The sequence below is a fragment of the Amphiprion ocellaris genome, chromosome 1 (assembly GCF_022539595.1).
Source record: "Amphiprion ocellaris isolate individual 3 ecotype Okinawa chromosome 1, ASM2253959v1, whole genome shotgun sequence".
Taxonomy (NCBI): Eukaryota; Metazoa; Chordata; class Actinopteri; family Pomacentridae; genus Amphiprion; species Amphiprion ocellaris.
Genome location: NC_072766.1, coordinates 4,001,925 through 4,021,788, shown reverse-complemented (window position 1 = coordinate 4,021,788; position 19,864 = coordinate 4,001,925). Strand labels below are relative to the sequence as shown.

The 19,864-nt window shown below is 42.9% G+C and overlaps 1 protein-coding gene across 3 annotated transcripts; it reads right to left on the bottom strand.

Moving 5' to 3' along the window:
- Positions 1-2,793: 2,793 nt before the first annotated feature.
- On the bottom strand, positions 2,794-18,418 carry mapk6 (mitogen-activated protein kinase 6). 3 transcript variants are annotated; one of them, XM_023283969.3, is made up of 8 exons: positions 18,232-18,418; positions 12,655-13,551; positions 12,237-12,554; positions 7,141-7,285; positions 6,580-6,744; positions 6,283-6,478; positions 5,874-5,991; positions 2,794-5,716 (listed from the first exon to the last, which is right to left on the bottom strand). In XM_023283969.3, exons 2-8 carry the CDS (start codon positions 12,889-12,891, stop codon positions 4,622-4,624), a joined length of 2,274 nt encoding a protein of 757 aa, XP_023139737.1. In that variant the 5' UTR covers positions 12,892-13,551; positions 18,232-18,418; the 3' UTR covers positions 2,794-4,621. The 3 variants fall into 3 exon arrangements, with proteins under 3 accessions (XP_023139737.1, XP_023139739.1, XP_023139738.1); XM_023283971.3 differs by lacking the exon at positions 18,232-18,418 and adding an exon at positions 16,222-16,414; XM_023283970.3 differs by lacking the exon at positions 18,232-18,418 and adding an exon at positions 14,341-14,495.
- Between the last annotated feature and the right edge of the window lie 1,446 nt (positions 18,419-19,864).

The following is a 19,864-nucleotide window of genomic DNA, read 5'->3' as shown; positions in this document are numbered from 1 at the left end:
ATCAAGTGAATCATTCAAGTTGGCAAAATTTTTGTTTATTTTCCTGCATAAATCATTCATTCAGCTTAGTTCCAGTCCATAATTTAATCTCCAGGAGACATGTCTAGTTTGAGAATCACTGCACCAAAGAATGCAGAATTCTGTGCATCTGATTGTCAAAACACACGTTGCTTCAAGGTGCGTGAAGTGATAAGCATGAGGTCTGGACACTGTGTAACTTTGGTAAGAGTTGAAGCTTTCAAAGTGCAGGTCCCTGAGAGGTGATGTCTATTTATGAAGGCACTTTGTGTTCTAACTTTAGCGTCCAGCTCTGGTCTCAATATGGACACACATTCTGACACTGAGGAACCACAAGCGGCAGCCTCAAGTTGTAGCAGATAACTATTGGAGGCGTGTACCTTTTTTTGTTTCCACATTTATTCAGTCTGTGAGGCCTCTGCCAATCAGGTCATCACCGGTTACACAAGTTGTTTCGGTGCTTTTTGATGAGAGGAAACTCTGTGGAAGCGTAAGCAGTTCCTGGCTGCTGGTGAAATGAGAAAACACTGACTTTTAATTGGTCTTTCCAGGAAGGAGAATAGCATTCATGACCTTGAATTAGGATGCCTAATGCGTTAAGCTACTGTCAGCTGATGGGTGGCGAGTTGAGCTGCTTATCTTGGTGTAGCTGGGTTTTATTTTTAACCTTACAGGCCCAGGACACCAGGAAAGACCTCAGAGGGCGAGGAATGAGTGGCAGAGAGGACGTAACATGAGAAACTGAGGTATGTAGGTGCAAGACTGAGGAGGAAGACACAATAGTTGCAGTAATTTTCCCAAGAATGCGAGCAGAGAGGAAGTGTTGGCTGGTCTCATGACGGCAGTAATGAAGAAACCCGTGTGTTGACAGCCGAGCCGAGATGGACTCAATCAAACCAGAAGCTACGCATCCCTCCTGTAAAAGCAAGAACAGAAAAATGGAGAGAATGGGGAAGCAGCTGACAGAGATTTAGAGAGAAAACAGCTTCGATTTTGACATTGTTGTGGCCTACATTCACTTTACATCCTCTTATTCTATCTCTTGAAGCAAATCAGGTGCCTCGGCTTCCATCTGAGTACCCCGGCAGGGTTTAATCACCATGACCAAGGGCAGTTGTTAGCAGGAAAAGCAGCAAAAAAACAAGACAACAACACATAGCTGGCCTAATTTTCCCCAGCAGAGAGAAACCCAAGCCCAGCTGTATCTGATTATAGCAAGACAATTGGCTCCAACCTTTGTACTACAGTTCCTTCCCTCCCTGTGAGGTTAGATTTGTTTAAAATTACAGCTCTGCTCCAAGTGAAGCAGTTTCCAACCGGGACAGAAATTGATCTATTAGGAGGGAATATTTAAAGCAAACAGGTTGGTTCAGATACAAATATACTAAGCGTTATCTACTGCAGGAAATTCAAGGAAATTTACTTTTGTCAGGCACTTTTACAACATTACATACAATATCATCCATTAGATCTACCTGCCTGATATCGTGTAGGTCCCTCTTGTGTTGCTAAAACAGCTCTGATCCGTCGGGCCATGGACACAGCACCTCTGGGAGTTTCCTGTGGTGTTTGGCATCGAGACTTTCGCAGCATTTCCTTTGGGTCCTGTGGGTTGTGGGGTGAGGCCCCTGTGGATGAGGCTTGTTCTGGTACATCCTGTTGATGCTCAGTGAGTCTGGGATCTGAGTCTGGAGGACGAGTTAAAGCCTCAAGCTCTTGGTCGTGTTCCTTGAGCAGTTTTTGCAGTGTGGCAAGGAGCATGGGAGGTGGAAGTAACATCAACATCAATACCAAGACCCAAAGTTTCCAACAGATTCTAAGATATTACCAGAGTTGGAAATACAAAACGACAAAAACATGAGACAAATGACAAAAGTCAGACAAAAAAGACAGAAAACAACAAACAGAAGGCAAAATACTACAAAAATGAGACACAAAATGACAAAAACAAGACAAACGACATGAAACTAAACAAAAGAAGAGAAAAAATTATACAAAAAAGTTACAAAGCGACAAAAAAATGGACATAAAACAACAAAAACATGAGACAAGTCTGACAAAAAGACAGAAAACAACAAACACGAGACAAAATACTACAAAAATGAGACAAACGACATGAAACTAAACAAAAAAAGAGAAAAATTTTGACAAAAAAGTTACAAAGCGACAAACATGGACACAAATAAGACAAAAAATGACCAAAAAAGGAACAAAATGACAAAAAACAGACAAAAAAAATCCCCAGACTCCTAATCAACATTCTCCACTAGTCTGAGTATTTTCTTCCAAAACTGACCGTCAGTGTGACTTCATCAGAGTCGCTATGAGCTATTCGTTGCACAGATTCTCATGCGATTCTAAAGTTGTGCAATTCAGCTACGGTGTCTGAGAAGGGATCTGAAACTGCACCGTACTGCGTTTCCACACCTGTTCCATTGACAGAGCCAGTATCGCAGAACGGGGCGGAACGTTGCAGTCATAAAATGAAAATGTACACATTTGTTACATAATCGTTATGTAATCTATGAACCACGAACGGCTCTGAAACATGGTGGTCTCAGCTAGGGCTACATTTAGCTGGAGATTCAAAGCTTGTTTTCCCACCGCTCCCGGCGTAATTTAGTCTGCTGCCTCGGGACGTTCAAAGTAGAACGTAAATGTCACTGCATCACAGTCTGCACTTTTAGAAGGATCCAGTAGCTGAAAACAAAATGCAAAACAGTAGTATGAGCTCAGTGAGTCATTCCTGATTAGAAATGGAGAAACGGGCCAAACTCGTTGCCAGTAATTTTTATTTTAAGATATTTTGTAGAACAGGGGAACCAATGATTACAAAAAAAAGTCCTAAGTGTTCTACATGCTACACCTTAACCTAATTCATCATGCTTGCCTGGAAAAAGTACATAGAAATTTAACAAAAAATGTACAATTAAAACTGACGTACATTATACTCACCATTGACTTTACTTTTAATGTACAATCTAATGTCCCAAAAGTTCCTTCTCCCCACTGGACAACGTGTTACACATTGTTGGGTTACACCTGGTCAGTCAGGTGCTGTTTGGTTTTGTCTGGTCAAACCGTCAGGTCCCAGGGCCTGTGACTGAACGGAAAACGTTTAAGAGATGCTCGGAATTGGTATTTATGCAAGATGGTGCCTCTGCTCACGCTGCCTTTATGACTCAGCGATGGTGTTCTGAGCTTCTACCTGGCTTTAAGGAGGAACGGCCACCAATCTCCCCGACTGAGAACTGTTGGGGAACATCTTTACCAGTCCACCACCTACCACCATGAAACAGCTCAACCTTTGGGCTGTGTGGGAGTGGGGGAAGATAGAACCACCCACACTCAAGAACCTCGTACATTCCACGCCTGAAAGACTGAAAGCTGTGATCAAAGTGAAAGGGGGAAATACTGGTTATTGAAAAGTTGATTTGACTGTGTATTCAGTCTTTTTTCTGAGGAGAATGAACTTTTAGGCAACTATGTACCTTTCTCTTGCCTCCATGCACGCAATTTGTTTTTACAATTAGATAAAAAAAAATTAAGACTCATAGGCGCTTCTTTAAACCATAAAAGAGTTTATCCACTAAAGACAGATCGCACCTATAAATAAAAAAACAAAGTGGACAAAAAAAGAATGATATCCATTATAACAATATTGATGGAAAATGGAAAGCCTCAACTTCTTTTAGAACAGAACACATGAATTTGCATCCTACCTTAAACCAAAAGGAACACTTGCACGCCCATATAGTGCCGAAATGAAAATGGAAGTCTGACCAACTCCTCAATCTTCAATAATCACATTGAAATAACACATTTTGATAAAATAAATATCGCACATCTGCTAGAAATAAATAATGATTACTGAAACACCTCACTATGTTAAATGCTAAAGTGAGACAGATTTCATCTACGCGACCACTTCATTTCATGGTATGAGGATGGTCATGTGTGTAAAGCACTAGTGCGGCTTCGAGTGTCTCTCGCGGCTGTTACCTTGAGGTAGATAACACATTTACATTAACGCCTACGATAATGGTTGCTGCTGGCATCATGTGTCAGATTTACAGTATGAAAGGGTTATTAAGGAAGCTTTCTTCGGGGAAAATGTTAGAAAGTCAAAAAGTAAAAATAAAAAAAGGACACCCCATCCCCTCTTTTTTTCTCCCATCCCAGGAAAAGGCTGTTTGAAAGCACTTTAAAGCCCACAGCAATGTTAGCGTCTACCATCCTTCCTCATGTCAAATCTCCTCTTTTTAAATCCTTTCCTCCTGCTCACATTTCTTCTAGCTACCTCTCTCCTGCTGACCTTTCATCTACAGTACTTAAATGTGCGAGTGACATGCCAGTTTAGCAATGAGGGCGTAGACATTAACCCATGAAGGCCTGGTGATCAAGGCTCAGAGTGATGACCAAAACTCTTTAAATAAATCACCCCTTTCAACTCTTACAAAAAAATTATAATAATTAAAAGTAACCAGAATAAAAAAGGTATGAAATGATTCAAGTACAATAATATATCATATTTAAAAAAAAAAAAAACATAAAAACAAAACGGTCTAGATTTTGCACTGTGAGGGAGGATATATATATTTCTTTAATTAAGATGCTTGAAGATGCTGCTGTATGTTTTGTGGGCAATTTGTGGGGAGCATCTGACAGCGCAGGGGGTGAGGGACGCCTGGATGGATTTTAGAGGCAAGTCATCGGTGCTGTCAAAGCCGGGCAGGGCCAGAGAGTCCAGCTGCATATTAAGCACAATCTCTGTGTTACTGTCGAGGAAGCTCTCGTCCAGCTCGCTCACGACCGAGGGCTCCGTCTCTGGACCGGCCACAGTCTCTGCAACGCCCTCCTCCTTCCGGCTGAACAAGCGGTCCAGGTAGCTGGTGTAAGTGCTCTCCTTCTGGAAGTGGTCCTCTTTGCGAATGTCCCAGCACGCTTCATCTATCAAACAGCCGTTCTCCCCGACTCTCTCCCCGGAGCCGAAGCTCTCCCAGGGGTGAGCAGGCCAGACGCAGTCCCCACCGACGACGCCCAACCCTCCTCCACCTAACTGGGCGAGGTTTACCAGGCACTTCTCCTCTTTCTCCTGACTTATGGACTTGGACATGGAGCTTGAGCGGGGAGCCTCCAGCTGGGAGACGGAAGAGTTGAGCTCGTTCAGGAGGCCCACCTCGCTGAGCAGGGTCACCTCCTGACAGGGCTCCGGCTGCAGGCTCAGTTTAATGGTGCTGGCGATGAAGGAGTCAAAGTCAAAGCCTTGGTTCTGCTGGCTCTGAGGCTTCTCTGTCTGGTGTTTCTCTTGTGTCTTGTCCTTCTCCACCGGACTCTGGGTCTTCTCTGCCTCCTGCAGTGCGATCTGGGCCTTCACAAGACCGTTCTTCTCACACTTGCTCTTGGCCTTGCGGTCGGCCTTCTCCTTGCTCTGCTGCTCCTTCCAGTTGGAGAGGTCGATGATGAGCTTGGGCTCATAGTAGTGGTTGACTTCACTGTCCCTCCAGATGAGGTTGTCCAGGTAGGAGGGTGACACGGCCTTGTAGTTACAGGTGTGGCTACACTGCAAGTCACAGTACTTGTTCTCGTGGTGGTCGTCCTGCCAGGATCGCTCCGTTGGGAACAGAGTTGAATAGTCGAAGGACGGCTCATCCAGGAACTTCTCCCGATCTCCATCAGCATATTTACGAGGATCCACCTGGAAAGAGACAACAGACATTTTTCAGCCTCTGACATCAATTTAGAAAGAATATTTATGTCAGTCGGGAGCAAAAAATGTTCTCTATAGCTTGTTGACTTGGATAAGCTATTTTTTTTTTATTCAGTATGTATTGCTTGTATGAACTGGAACACACCTGGACCTCCTCCTCGTCTGTTACATCAGAGAGTGCTCTGGGATCGACCTGAACTTCGTCTGGGTCATGAGTGCTGTGCAGGTGCCAATCAGCCTCTGAGAGCTGGCTCTCATGGTACCTAAAAGAACAGAAATAATAAACGATAAAATCCCTCCTATAAGTATATGTCGAGTCCCTCAAATAGCATAACTATGCAAATAAAACCATCCGACTAGGTAAGAAAAATAGTAAAGCCTGCTTTCTATTTCTTGTCAGGTCACTTGTATAACTATTCCTGCTTAGTTTACAGGAGCAAACAAACTATTCTCCACTGAAGGTAATCACAAAAGAAAAATGTGTGAACAAGAGAATGATATAAATGTATGTCTTAGAGAGAGCAGGTGTTTCAAAGGGAAGTGAGTTAACTCACCTTTCCCAGGTGTGGCTGTGGCTCTGGTCCATAAGCAGGATATCATCTACTTCATCCTCAATGTGGAAAGGGTGCAGCGAGACAGGCTCATCCAGGGGGAAGGAGTAGTCAGCCATATAGGGGTGGGCCAGGGCCTCCTCGGCAGTCAGACGATCCATGGGGTTAAAGGTCAGGATCTTCTCCAGAAAATCCAGGGCTGTAAAGGACGGCGACAATGAGATTAGCAAGTAGGACAGACAACACCCTGATTACTTTATGAGCCCACAAGTACTTCTGCACGCATAGCACGGTACTCACCCTGTGGACTGACATCAGGCAGCAGCTTGGCCAGTGGGGTGTGAGGCTTGGACATGTCGTTACGGATGAAGACGGGGATGACGCTGTGGAGTTCCTGTCGGTCCTCCTCTCGTAGTACAGGAATGGACTCCAAGATCAACTGCATCTGCTCCAGTTCATGGGCTCCTGAAATACCAAGCGGACAAGCATTGAGTACTTTAGAAGAGTTATACAACATTCAACATTTGCATGCCTGAGTTGGTGCGAGGCTCAGCACAGCGGATCATGGGAATGGAAATGTTATTTGTCTTGTGCTCAGCTCAAGGCAGTTTTGACAAATAAAAACATTTAGTGTTTCCAGCTCCAGCCGGATTAGCAAAGACCAATAAGGGTAGTAAAAGCAGGCATATCTCCAGTCTGTTCTAAACAGAAATACAGACTAGCAAGATAAGCATATGCCTCACGTGACCTATGCCCCACATTTACCTGAGCCGCCCGAACTGCATTGAAGACTGCTTGCCATTAAGTTTGTACACGAGGTACTGCAGTGAAGAAGACATAAGGAACTCGGTCAACATTTACCTGCAAACAGAGTTTTCCCTGTGAGCATCTCAGCAAAGATGCAGCCAGCAGCCCACATGTCGATGGCTTTGGTGTAGTTGTTAGGAGAGAGCAGCAGCCGAGGAGATCTGTACCACTTTGTGACAAGACCTTCAGAGAGATGACCCTGGGAGAGGGGGAGACAACCAACAATTGGAAAATTGTTACGTAAAGAAAAAAGGAAAAACTCAAGAGCACAGGAAAATACAACTCAAACCCACAATAAAGTCCTTCTGGCAACCAAAAACACATTTAACAAGTTCCTTAGCTATAGTATCTTTAGTATTCGTAACTGTACAACTTGACTAATGAGATTTGAAACCACTGAAACCAGACAATAACACAAACTGTTTTTGATGTGTAATGTAACAATGATTCCGGTTGTTTTACTAATTGTAAGTCTGCTTTCTGTTGTTGTTCCGCATGTTACAGTATCTTTCTTAAAGCGACCTTGCGCTCATGGATGACTATAAACCTTTTAACTCTGCCGTGGCCGTCAGAAATGGATGTGATTAGTACTACTTCCTGTACCTACATGCGGGCCCTACAACACTTTTGTTAACAACAGATCTGAGCCATGACTGCTGGTCTGTGCTAAACTTCGTAGGCCCTCCACTATCTCCTTGACAAACCTACTCTGTGCCGGTCACGTATGCAACGCAGCACGGAGACAAAGACCCGAGAGAGAAAAGACAGATGAAAAAGGGGAGATCAGACACGTGCAGGCCCTGTCAGCAGTCTGAGAGAGCAGGATAATCCCCCTCTGCCACACCAGTGACACCAACCTGCACTCCACTCTCAACAGCGCCTGACTAGCACAGGGACGAGAGGACACTGCATACAAAAGAAACTGACCTGTGTGTGTGTGTGTGTGTGTGTGTGTGTGTGTGTGTACACTGGGAAACTGGGGGAGGAGAAGTGGTAAAACAACACCCTTGCTGCCCTCTCTCCCCCCTCACATGCAGAGGTAGTTTGTGGTGGGACCAAAATGGTCAGCTCACCACTGAGTGTGGCTCTTGTTTCTGCCCTAATTTAGCCGTGAATACTTGATGTCACACTATCCTGAAGTGCATCACTGCTCTGCAAGCCCTTGTTTTGATGGACCTATAAATGACATGCCATGTAGACTGCAGATAAAACTCTAACTAAACTAATCTGTTTGTCCAAGAGAGGCTCGTAAAGAGGTCAAAAGGAATTAAAAGATAGTGTTGCACACAGACAAGTCACACCAACTGACTGACACCTGCAAGTCTGTCCAGCCCCTATTCTGAGACACGGCTAATAAAGCTGACACACGTGATTGTGGTTATGGTGGAGAAATACATACAGCCAGCTTAGCAGAGCATTACGACAGAGATGTAAATTAGGTTAGCTGGAAAATTGTTGGGTCATTGCATAAGGACAATTCTTTGTACGATGGACTCTGAACTGAAAGGAGCAGATTAAAGCTCGCCTGCCAGCTGAGGGCACAAAGTGCATTAGGTGAACATTCAAGTTCGCTTTTTTACTGATTTTTAAGTGGGCCACTCACTATAAAAGACAGACACAAGGGGATTAAAGCACCACCCATCTCAATACCCCCGGCAACAGTTGGTGAATAACTTAACCACCTGATCTAGATCAGATCAGGCTGACATTTAATGACTCATAACAGGCTCTTAGTGTGTGTCAGGCTGTGGTTAGTCACTGAAACCTGAAGCAGATCTGACCAGATGTCAGTAAAGGTGGTTGATTTACAATCAGAAAAATCATCCTCAGCACTGCCTCCATTTCCAGGATAAACTTAGTGATTTACAGCTTAAACAATAGATTTCCCTGCTGACACTGTAGTTTAATCTTCACCCACCCACTTGTATCACATCACTGATCAACGGTTGGACTGTAAACAGGCGATCAGCAGAGCTTCACTGCAGTCCCACAACACACTGGACATATGGACGTAATTAATTCAGTTTATTTCAATCTGGTCTATTACTATTCACCATAATTCAGTCAACTTTTTGTTGCTGCAGACCATGATTAAACTACTGTTGGTTGCAACAAAGAATCTTTTCAGATGTGGGAAAATAAGTGAAACCAACTCTCTGAAATTCATCAGGCCTTCAGTTGATTCCCCAGCAGTTTTCCTCTAAGATCCTGTGAAGTCTGATGCCAGACAGGCCTGTTTCTGGCTTAACAACTGGGTCAAATATGTGCGTGTGTGTGTGTGTGTGTTATTGCAGTTGTGGCTTGGAGTAGTGGACCGTGCTGAAAGTTTGTGTTGCAGCAAAGACCTCAGTGAACTTTGCTTCTTATTACATTCCCAAAAACTTCCCCGTTATTATCTGTGCAGCATCTCACATTACAGAATTTTACAGCAGGACACATGCGCGCGCGCGCACACACACACACAGAAGAAGACAAGACTCAGTTCTATGAAATGTTTTAACTTTCAAAGCAAATGATTCGTCATACTATATCTGGCATGTGAAAACTCAGAAAGAAAATATGCTGCTACACTGAGAAGATCTGATATCACTTAGCTGAGACACACATTCAATTAGTTACAGTATTCCCAAGTAGTTTACAGCCTTTGCTATGCTTGTGTAAAACTCAAAATATCTTGTTTAAATAGAACTAATGCTAAACCTAAATGGATGAGAAGTATATCCACTGTATTCTGCCTTTTTCCCATCGAATGCTGGGCCACAACTGGAAATGAACACGAGCTTTAGATCAGGTTCCAATAACAGCCCAGAGCAAGACTCCCACAGCAAGACAAAGAGCTGGCTGGGAAAAGGAGGGGAATTGGGATTGGAGAAGTTGGACGAGTGCACGTGAATTCTTGTCATTCCTGAGTCTGGGCCACCACAAGGGCCGACCTCAAAGTTCACACAGGCAGAAAACAGTTTGCCTCTTCAAGCAATGATAGCAAAGACACTCAGGTACTTGCATTTAAAACAAAGCCATGCAGGATTAATAAACACCTTAAGGGAACCCAGTGAGGTGTTATGTATTTTATTAACTCAAGGCATTACAACAAAGTAGGAATGTGGGAGGAGAAGATGAAACAAATGTGTCTATGTTACCTAAAGCAGAAATCCAGATTACTGAAACTTTGCCAGAAACAGAAGTTCATTTGAAAAGAGCATCTCTTTATTTAGATACAGCGTTATTCAAATAACAGGCACTCAACCACCCAGCTGCTCTGTCTCACCCTGCCTGCTAGAAGTAGAGGGTGGTTGTGAAAGCATATTTGCTCCCAGTGACTCTGTCATCCTGTCCTGGCCAACACTGAAACCAACTGGGTTTTTTTTTCTGCACACTCCACTGGGCACTACAGTATCGTGTGGGGGAGATGGGTTCATTTTTAAACATACCTCATTTAGTCTGAGACACATATATCAGATAACTACAGGCGCCATAGTGGTTGGTAGAGATACCAGTTCTGCTTCTCCTGCCACACAGTAGAAACAGACACAACACAGCAATACTGTCCACAAAGGTGGGCATTGTTAAATCTCAGTCCCTCTACAGTGCTTGAAAGCTTGACAAAAGCTCATTAGCACCCGTCTGCTGCAGAACTACAGCAGAAAATAGTCAAACACAAGACAGCTGACCTAAGGCAAGCCGCTTTTCAATACCCACTTGCCTGCATGTTTCCCATCAGGAAAAACTGCTTATACAGAGGGAAACCGCCCACACAGCAAACCCAGCAATAAAGGGAAGGTGGTGGCTGCAGTGACTGAACTGTGTGAGAAGCTCTCACTTCTTCCCGGCAACTATGAGCCCTCACCTTCCTCTTCTTACTGCTCAGTGACATGCTGTCTCAACTGAAGATATGACTCATGTGAGAACCTAGAAGTCCGAGTTGAAAATGTGACTAGACTAACACGTAGAAGTGATAGAGAGCTAGAAATAAGCGGTTATGGTAAACAAGTGTGCGTAAGTCTGTCTCACAGTGGAGTGTGATGTGGCAGGATCGTGGCTGTGTGAGGGATATGAATGAGGCTCTAGCAGCCAGAGGGATCACGTCACGTGAGCTAACTTCAGACCTTCCGATGACTAATCTGAGACACGTGTAAGCATCTGACTGCCTCTCCGCTCTAAGGAGATCCAGCAGCAACACTGAGAGAGGAGGGAAAGGCTTCCCAACCTACATTTTCTCACATCACACCACCATATGGTGATCAACAGGCATTTCCTCATCCCTTTATAGGGTGACAGCAACACACAAGGGCAACACAGGCCCTCCACCTGGCTGCAATTAGACAGGGTGACCATACTCTCTTCTCACACTAAAGATCTAGTTTACTGCTACATTACACTGCTTCGCAAAACAAAATACAGCTTTTATAGAGAGCCTTAAAATGTGTGCATTCAACATTTGGTGTGTCAACATCTGGCTTTTAGTGCTGAGGTTTACAATGTGCTTCTTTCTGATGAGGAACACGGAAAAGGTCTGTAACAAGAAGAAAACAGCCTTTTCTGAGATCTTGATTCTGCACCTCATAGCATTAAAATGGAGTAATGATCTCATGCAAATGGAACTGAGGGAAAACATACACCCTCAGATATAAATAGACCTTTACATTACGTTAATGCAGCGTGTCTGTAATGGATCTGCCTCAAGCCTTTAACATGATCATTAGAAGCTGATCTGAGACAGTCATAGTCAAATATTTGAGATTTCTTTCACTGTGCAATGTGTCTTACCTTCAGCTTTATTAAGCCACATTATGACAAACCCACTCATATATAAATTTAGAACTGGAAACAGCCTGATTTTCAATTCTAACTGTGTACACTTGGCTACAATGGAATAAAAATAGTTCCCATGGTACTGTTTTCCAGCCTCACATCTCCTGAGAAGGGAAACAGAGGCGTTACCACAAGGAACCACATCCTGTCTTGTTTACTTCCTGCTGTGAAAAACTGCGTCACCCTGGGGAGTACCGCAGTACTGGGCAATAAACATCTTGTGTCACAGCAACTGAACACTCATCTTTGTGCAGAAAACTATGCAGCATGGCAAGCATTCATCATGAAACCACACAAGAATGATTTTCTAAACTCTGCTTCTTAGAGACTGGTCTTACCTTGTGAGAGTAGTGGGGGTCCATGATGCGGGCCAGGCCAAAGTCCCCGATCTTGAGAACCAGGTCTTCTGTGTTGACGAACAGGTTGGCTGGCTTGAGGTCGCGGTGCAGCACGTTGGCAGAGTGGATATACTTGAGGCCCCTGAGGAGCTGGTACATGAAGAGCCTGGCGTGGCCCTCAGACAGGAGACCTCTCTCCAGCAGCTGACACAAGTCCGTCTCCATGTATTCTTGCACAATGTAGACTGAGTTGACCTCTGTCAGGGACACCACGTCCTCCGTCAGTCTGCGACCGCTGGGACCTAATGTCTCAAACACCTGGTGACATAAAAAGAAAGGTCACTAATGAACGCTGGTTTCCTCTCATAATTAGAGTACGGGATGAACAGTCTTTTATACTTTGAGCCCTGCAGCTTACCTTAACAATGTTGTCATGGTCCAGGCGTCTGATAATCTTGATTTCCCGCAGTGCATGCTTCACACTCTGGGGGTCGGTCAAGATGATTTTCTTCACGGCAACACGCTTGTCGCAGTCGGTGTCTACTGCTGAGAAGACTAGGCCGTTCCCTCCGTAGCCCAGAGGCTTCAAGTCCATGTAGCGAGAGCCCAGGTCGAAGCCGTGGATGTTCATTAGGGACTCAAACTTCTCTGCCATTACGACTGTTTTGTTTAGGCTTTTACACCACACTTCTGCTACTTTTAACGTATGATTTCTGGCCTGTTTCAAGCCCAACTTTAACGGCTGCAGAGGAATTTATCAAACAATTCTTCCTCTGCTTTAGAGGCCGAGCTGACTGATCCCTGTACAGATGACTACCGAGCCCCCCTGTCTCGCCGTCACCGTCAGATGCGGGACACTAATGCGTAGTCAAACTTTCTTTCCATCTTGAATAAAGGAGAGAAATCTGAAAAGCTGAATTCCCCTCTGATCCTGTGTGTGTGTGGATATATTTAACTGAACAGTAAACTAGTGTTTAGAGACTGCGATGGAATGAACTTTGAGGCCAATTAAAAAGCACTGAGACTATGTTAAACTATAAAAGCATGCGGTTGCATCCTCACAGTGCAGATACATTCAGTGTATGACTGGTCCTGAGCAGCTTCATATGAAATGTGCCTGATCGCACTATTTTTTTGTGTGTTTTTAAACGTTTAAATCTGTCTGGTTAGTTTTCTCCTCGTGTCACCTGATCTATAAAACTGAAATGAGTCTGGCCTTGAAGTCTTTAAAGTAATCTTTCACCCTCAGTGATCAGGTGGCTCAAGTTCGCCACAGTCGCAATCAAAACTATCCTCCATTTTACTTGGGTATAACCTGGAAAACAAGAGAAAACAGAATAAAAAAAATGGATTAGAAGACTAGAAAGTATCCTAGAATGAGTTTCAAGTTTAAAATAGGTTATTGACATTTTCTGTAAATAATTATAGCCACATTTAGGGCTTGTCAAGACTGAGAAATGTTGGGAAATTTCACCAAAACAACAAACCGTCTCATTCACCGGCTTTACGCGGTGTCATTAAGGGAAACTAACCCCTCCCCCGTCCGGTTAAGGCGCTTGCTAGTCCAGTTTCTCGGTATCGACAAAATTATCTGAAACCCAGAGGCTTAACTAAAACCGACCAGCAACAAACACATACACTCACTACACATCAGAAGCCAAATAAAACCTTTTAAACCGAGTTGCCTGTTATTCTGGCCTCCACCGGGTGTGTGTAGTGGCTGGCGGAAAGAAAAAAGAGCCAGGAATGGAAGCATAGCGGCAAGCTGGCGAGCTACTACCGGACCACCGTCGACTTAATTTATCACATTTACACACGTTATGTTCATGTGGATGTAACATCCACATGAACAAAAACACACAGGTAGGAGAGTCGTCTAAACACACGGTCGGTTTGGTGAATATGAAAGCCAGCGTTAAGGAGAAATCCGCCGATAGCGCGAACAAAGGAGCCGTTGTTGGCGGAGGCTTTTGACTACGTGGTACTGCTTTCCTTAGCGCTAAGCAGCACAAAGCCGCGGTCGGTTAAACGGCACCGATCCGCCTCGAAATGGCGCACAGAGGACACAGTAGTGGCACAAAACGACATACAGAAATTTACTTACAGTCCTTGTTCGTCGCATTAGTTCGGGTGTGTGTTTTTAATCAAACCCAGACGAGGTTTGAGCGCGCTCCGCTCCACGGGCTCTGCGGATCTGTTGCAATCGCCATTGAGGCTGGGCAGAGCTATGAACGGCAGCGGTGACGTTACGAGGCCGCCTTCACGGACCGTCGGAAAAATCCCCACTACGGTGAAAGAGCCCTTCACAGACCATACGTTGGAGTGGTTATTTACAGTAACGACTTATTTTAAACCACTTATCATGTAGAACTCAATTATCCTACAATTTGCTGTCCTTTTATGGCCGATTTAGTATTTTAAACTACTTCATTGCGTTTTACTGATTGATTTTTACTAGTTTTATATCGTTTATACATTTTTGTTTTATATTGTCTGCCTGCAGTTTGGCCATCTGAGGTTGTTTTCGATAAAAAAAAATACCCTTGATTTGATAATATAATGGTCTGAAGCCACTCTAGGGGTAATTGGATTCATTATTTAAATAATGAATAAATTACTAGTTTATATGTGTTAATCTACTAGCCTACAAATGTGACTGTCAACCAAAATTTACAGTTTTATATTCGTTTTGTTTTACATTAATAGACTTTTCAACATATTTTTTAGTAACATTGGTTTAAATATTTTAGTTTTGCAATCAAAGTGTACTACAGGTACAAGTCTGAAGTGATTCTAAGTGATTTACTAATCAATGATTGATTTACTGATATGCTAAACACACATTGTCCAAACATAAAATGAATCCAGGTCAGCAACTAGTGATTCAATGGATGGATAATTTTAAAGAATCTCATAAATGAGTCTCAGGTAACTGCACATAATTTCATAAATGTTTTCTCTGAATTTTGAAACAATTTGGCTTCTAAAATTCCACCTCGTAATAATGTTTTTTTTTTTCTGATTATACTGACTCAGACTGTAAATGTGTAAACTAGAAACTGAAAAGTACAAACAAAAAGATTAAATTCCTAGTTAGGGCCTTTATTCTTTTTAAATTAACTGAACAAAATAGAATTACAATTATTATATAGTTTTTAAAAAGCCATAAAAGATTTTTTTTCTTTTTTGCAGCACAGACATGGCAGTCTTGCTTAATGTCTGCTGTCTCGTTCCACACCACGGAGAGTCGTGAATGTCAAATCTTCGAGCAGCACTTGAAAGCAGCAGGAGTCATTCAAAACATTCGTTTGAAGTTGGAGATCACGAGACAGCGGTAGATTGGAAACTCTAACTCCGTGTTTACGCGTTTATAACAGCAGTATACAAAAGCCAGCAGTGCACGCAGTAAACGTGATTATCATTATCAGGTTTATATACATTAACGTGATGGCACAGTCAAAACAAAGTTCAGTCACGGCTGTAACTGTAAAAGAAAAAAGTTATCATAGTTTGCAAGGCATTTGAGGAATCCTTGAAGAAACAAGCGCAAGAAGAAAAACAGAAAATATTTTTGTACTTAACAGTACGGTTCACTATGAGGCATTCTGGGTTGTGGTGCAAAAAGTACTACAGCACAGATGTCACTTATCTGAATTTTAGACCTCACTGTTTATATGTTCTCTCTATTTGCGGTTTATTATTTTACAATCTTCCAAAGTTGAGTCAAGTGCAGCTAAAATTCAGGTTTAAAAAGCTCTCAGGCTGTAGTCTGGTCTGTTTCTTTCCATCCGTGCGTTTTTTTTTTAGCCTCCACTTGGCCCAAGTGTTGTTGTTTTTGCACATAAGCTGTTGTTTTCTAAATTGGTCCACTAGGCTACTTGTTTATTCCCCCTTTGACGGGAATTAATGCTGTTTGAAGATTATGCCACGCGGTATTGCATTAGTCGTGTCAGTGAGAAAAATCCCCGGGACAGGTCACACTCACTGCGGATGGCGGATTTAGAAAGTCCATCTGGCACCGAGATGCGGCTCGTTTCTCTTTTAGCGGTCCTGAATCACATCAGCACCACATTCCCCCCCGAGAGGCTCCAGCAGCAGCATCCAGGGCTGGAAGCTCTTTGCAGGGCGCCGTAGTGTTTTTCTCCTGTTTCAAATCTCTCATTCAGACTGCGGCTGGGTGTCCCGCAGCGCCTGGATGCTGTGGAGGTTGTGAATGGATGGATGAGGGGGATGGATGGATGGATGGGTGGGTGGGCGGGCAGCAGCATCACAGCCGCAGCAAGTCTACATCAGCATCCGCAGGCAGACCATGTGAGAGCCCATGTGTCCGAGAATGCAGATGCCTCTCGCAGGCCGGGATGGGCTCTGCGATGGAGAGGGAGCTGGAGCTGCATGCGGACTGAACGGGACGCGACACAGGCGACTCATGTCTCCGTTATTAGTCGGTGCAAATGAGAGTAAAATGCTGAGAAAAGGAGATGATGCAGATTTGTTTTTGTAGCTAATCTTATTTTTAGTTGATGATGATGTCCCTGGGTTCATCAGTATCCCCAAAACGTCATGCAAATAATTTGAATTTGGTTTTAGAGCCTAATAATATTCTCCTGTTATGAAAATAATATGTTCAGAATGTCATAGAAATCATATTATTACATAATAGCTCTATGATTAGTTAAGACAGTGACAGAAAAATGCAGCACAGCCTATATTTGAGGGTTTGCTGAGTTTACTATATATAAGAAACTACTTCAGGGAGAAAACTGATTCATAAATCGGGAGCTGATGCAACATTCGATCCTCCTTTTCTTCCTTGGAGGTCAGAGGTCAGCTTTATTCTCTTTGATATGATACTTTTTGAACCGTTTTCCTCTTGTTTAAGGGCAAAATGTGCCAGCTTCCATCCATCCAAGAGACTTCACATCCTCCACAAATCAGAAACTACTAGAGAGACTTTGAAATTTCCCATCATGAGAACCCTAATGCAGTTTTTTCTTCTGGCATGTGGCCCCGTTTCGCAGTACACAGATGACTCATGTCTCGGAAAAATGCTGAGAAAAGACATGATGCAGATTTGTTTTAGTAGCTAATCTTATTTTGAGTTGATGATGATGTTACTGGGTTTATCAGTATCCCCCAAAAAGTCATGCAATAATTTGAATTATGCATATTTTCAGGTTTTGTAGCCCAATAATATGTCCATAATATCATAGAAATAACATTATTACATAATACCTCTATGATTAGTGAAGAGACTGACAGAAAAAGGAAATTTGCTTACTATATATAAGAAAGTACTTCAGGAAGAAAACTTACAATAATGATGTTTGGTAAAAGTTGCTAAAATGATGCTCTGTTCCAACATTCGATTCCCCTTTTCTTCCTTGAAGGTCAGAGGTCAGCTTTATTCTCTTTGCTATTGTACTTTTTGAACTCTTTTCCTCTCGTTTAAGGGCTAAATTTGCAAACTTCCATCCATCCAAGAGACTTTACATCCTCCACAAATCAGAAACCAATAGAAAGACTTTGAAATTTCCCATTATCTCTTCTGGCATGTGGCCTCGTTTCGCAGTACTCACTGTTTGTTAGTGATAAAAGCTTTGGTAATTAAGAATCAGATTGTTTAGATAAGCATGCTTTCCCAACGCATGCTCTTTGCCCCACACTGTCCCAGAATGGAGGTCATAAGGTAAATTTAAGTACTGTCTCACCTGAGATAGTCCCCTCACTTTTGACTGATTTGGAGAAGACATTAAAAAAGTCATTAACAGTGTGTCTCCACTGCTGTCTCTCACAAAAAGTCTTGACACATGGAGCTGTTTTGTGATCTATGATCCCAAAACAAACACTGAACTGCTGCCATCCAGGAGTCGCCGAGTGTTTCATGTGTCTTCAACCTCTTATTCATGTCTCACCTGTTCTCCCTGTATTTGTTTTTTTAACCTAAAGCATCCTCAACATCACTCAAATGTGCTTTTCTGTAAATCTCGTCACTCACCGAGGCCGACATTCTCCTGAGGCGAGCGCAGCGACATGGTGCAGAAGTTTAACAGTCCATCCAGGAGAATATATATCCAACGGTCCACAACACAGACAGGTGGAGGGATTCAGTGCAGTCTAGCGGTATGTGTGGGTATGTGAGTGTATTCTCAGAGCCCTGGCCGTGTGTTATCCTACTCCATGTGCCTGTGGTTGTGAGGTGGAGCTCCATGGAAAGTTAATATAGGCCGGGGCAGGGTAGGAGGAGGAGACTGCTCTGTGTATGGCTTGGCCTGTCAGTGTGTCAGACCCACTAGAGTCCACTGCCACCACCTCTAACTGCCTCGCTCTTGCACTCTCTTACTTATCTTCCATACGATCAGAACTATTTTTTCCTTCTTTGAGGTGTTTTCTAAGAAGGAAAATAGATAATCTTCTGTCTACATGAGCTGAAATAAGATTGTTGCTCCTGGGCAAGACCCTTGTGGATCCAAAACTGGGCATTCCTGATGAGTTTGAAAGAATGGGTTGTGAGTGTTCTGCATCTAAAACACATTTTTAGCAAAATGAAAACATAAACAAGAAGGTACGTGCACATATGCTGTTCTTGGTTCTATATTTTTACAAGCTCTAGAGTGGCATCAGAAGAGCATCAAAAAGAGACTTTTTAACCCTCCTGTTGCCCTCATTTACGGGCACCAAAAATATTGCTTTCTTGTCTGAAAAAATCCCAAAATTCTGCAAAAAAATTCCCCAAATTTCTGAAAAGTTGCAAAACCTTCAGGAAGAAAATTCCAATAATTCCTCAAAAGTTTCGCTTAAAACTTTTATTTTCCAAAAAAAAAAATCCCCCAAATTTGGCAAGAAAATTCTTGTAAATATTTTCAAAAAATGAGTAAAAATCTTCCCAAAAAATCCTAAAAATATTTAAAGTGATTACATACATATATCAGTAAAACTTCTAATATTTTCTTTAAGAACATTCACAAAAAAAAATCAACCAAAATCCAGTGAAATTCACTGGATTTTGGTTGATTTTTTTTTGTGAATGTTCTTAAGAAACATTTTTAACATTTCTTTTTTTCCACCAAAAATGTTCAAAGATTTCCCACAAATGTTGAAAATGTGGACATCAGAAGTTTCACTGTGAAAATATATATTTTTTTCCACATTTTCAAACTTTAAACCGGGTCAATTTTGACCCACAGGATGACATGAGGGTTAATGTGTTTGCAGTTCATTCTATGAGAGGGGGTTTCGCTGCTTTATTGCTCTCTTTAATGGCCGGTATCACCAGAGGGTTCATGAAGTTCAGATTTTATACATGCCAGAGAAGAGTGAGTGGCGACTACTTGCCAGCTTTCTTCCTGCCCTACAAATCAGATTTTTTCCCCCTCCTCTGAAAGCCATGTCTGCTTTCTTATAGTCACAACATCACATGAGGGCCTGCTACTTTCTGGCTACTCCCTCCTCTATCTCGATGAGCTCGTCATATGGCCGGTCCTGGCACCACGACAGACTGCCGTGTTTGGACTGTAAGGAAATGTGTGTTTGTGTGTCTGTTTGATATTCAAACCCAGACTGCTGCAGGCTCTGGACCAGCTGTATATTATGAAAATATGTGAATGAGATGTGGGTTTTGTGTCTTTGCC

Coding starts and splice junctions, on each gene's coding strand:
- mapk6 (XM_023283969.3), bottom strand. CDS start 12,891: ATGGCAGAGAAGTTTGAGTCCCTAATGAACATCCACGGCTTCGACCTG. Junction 7,286..12,236: donor ACCCCCACTACTCTCACAAG/GTAAGACCAGTC, acceptor CCCCTCTCCCAG/GGTCATCTCTCTGAAGGTCT. Junction 5,992..6,282: donor CACAGCCACACCTGGGAAAG/GTGAGTTAACTC, acceptor CTGTTCTTTTAG/GTACCATGAGAGCCAGCTCT.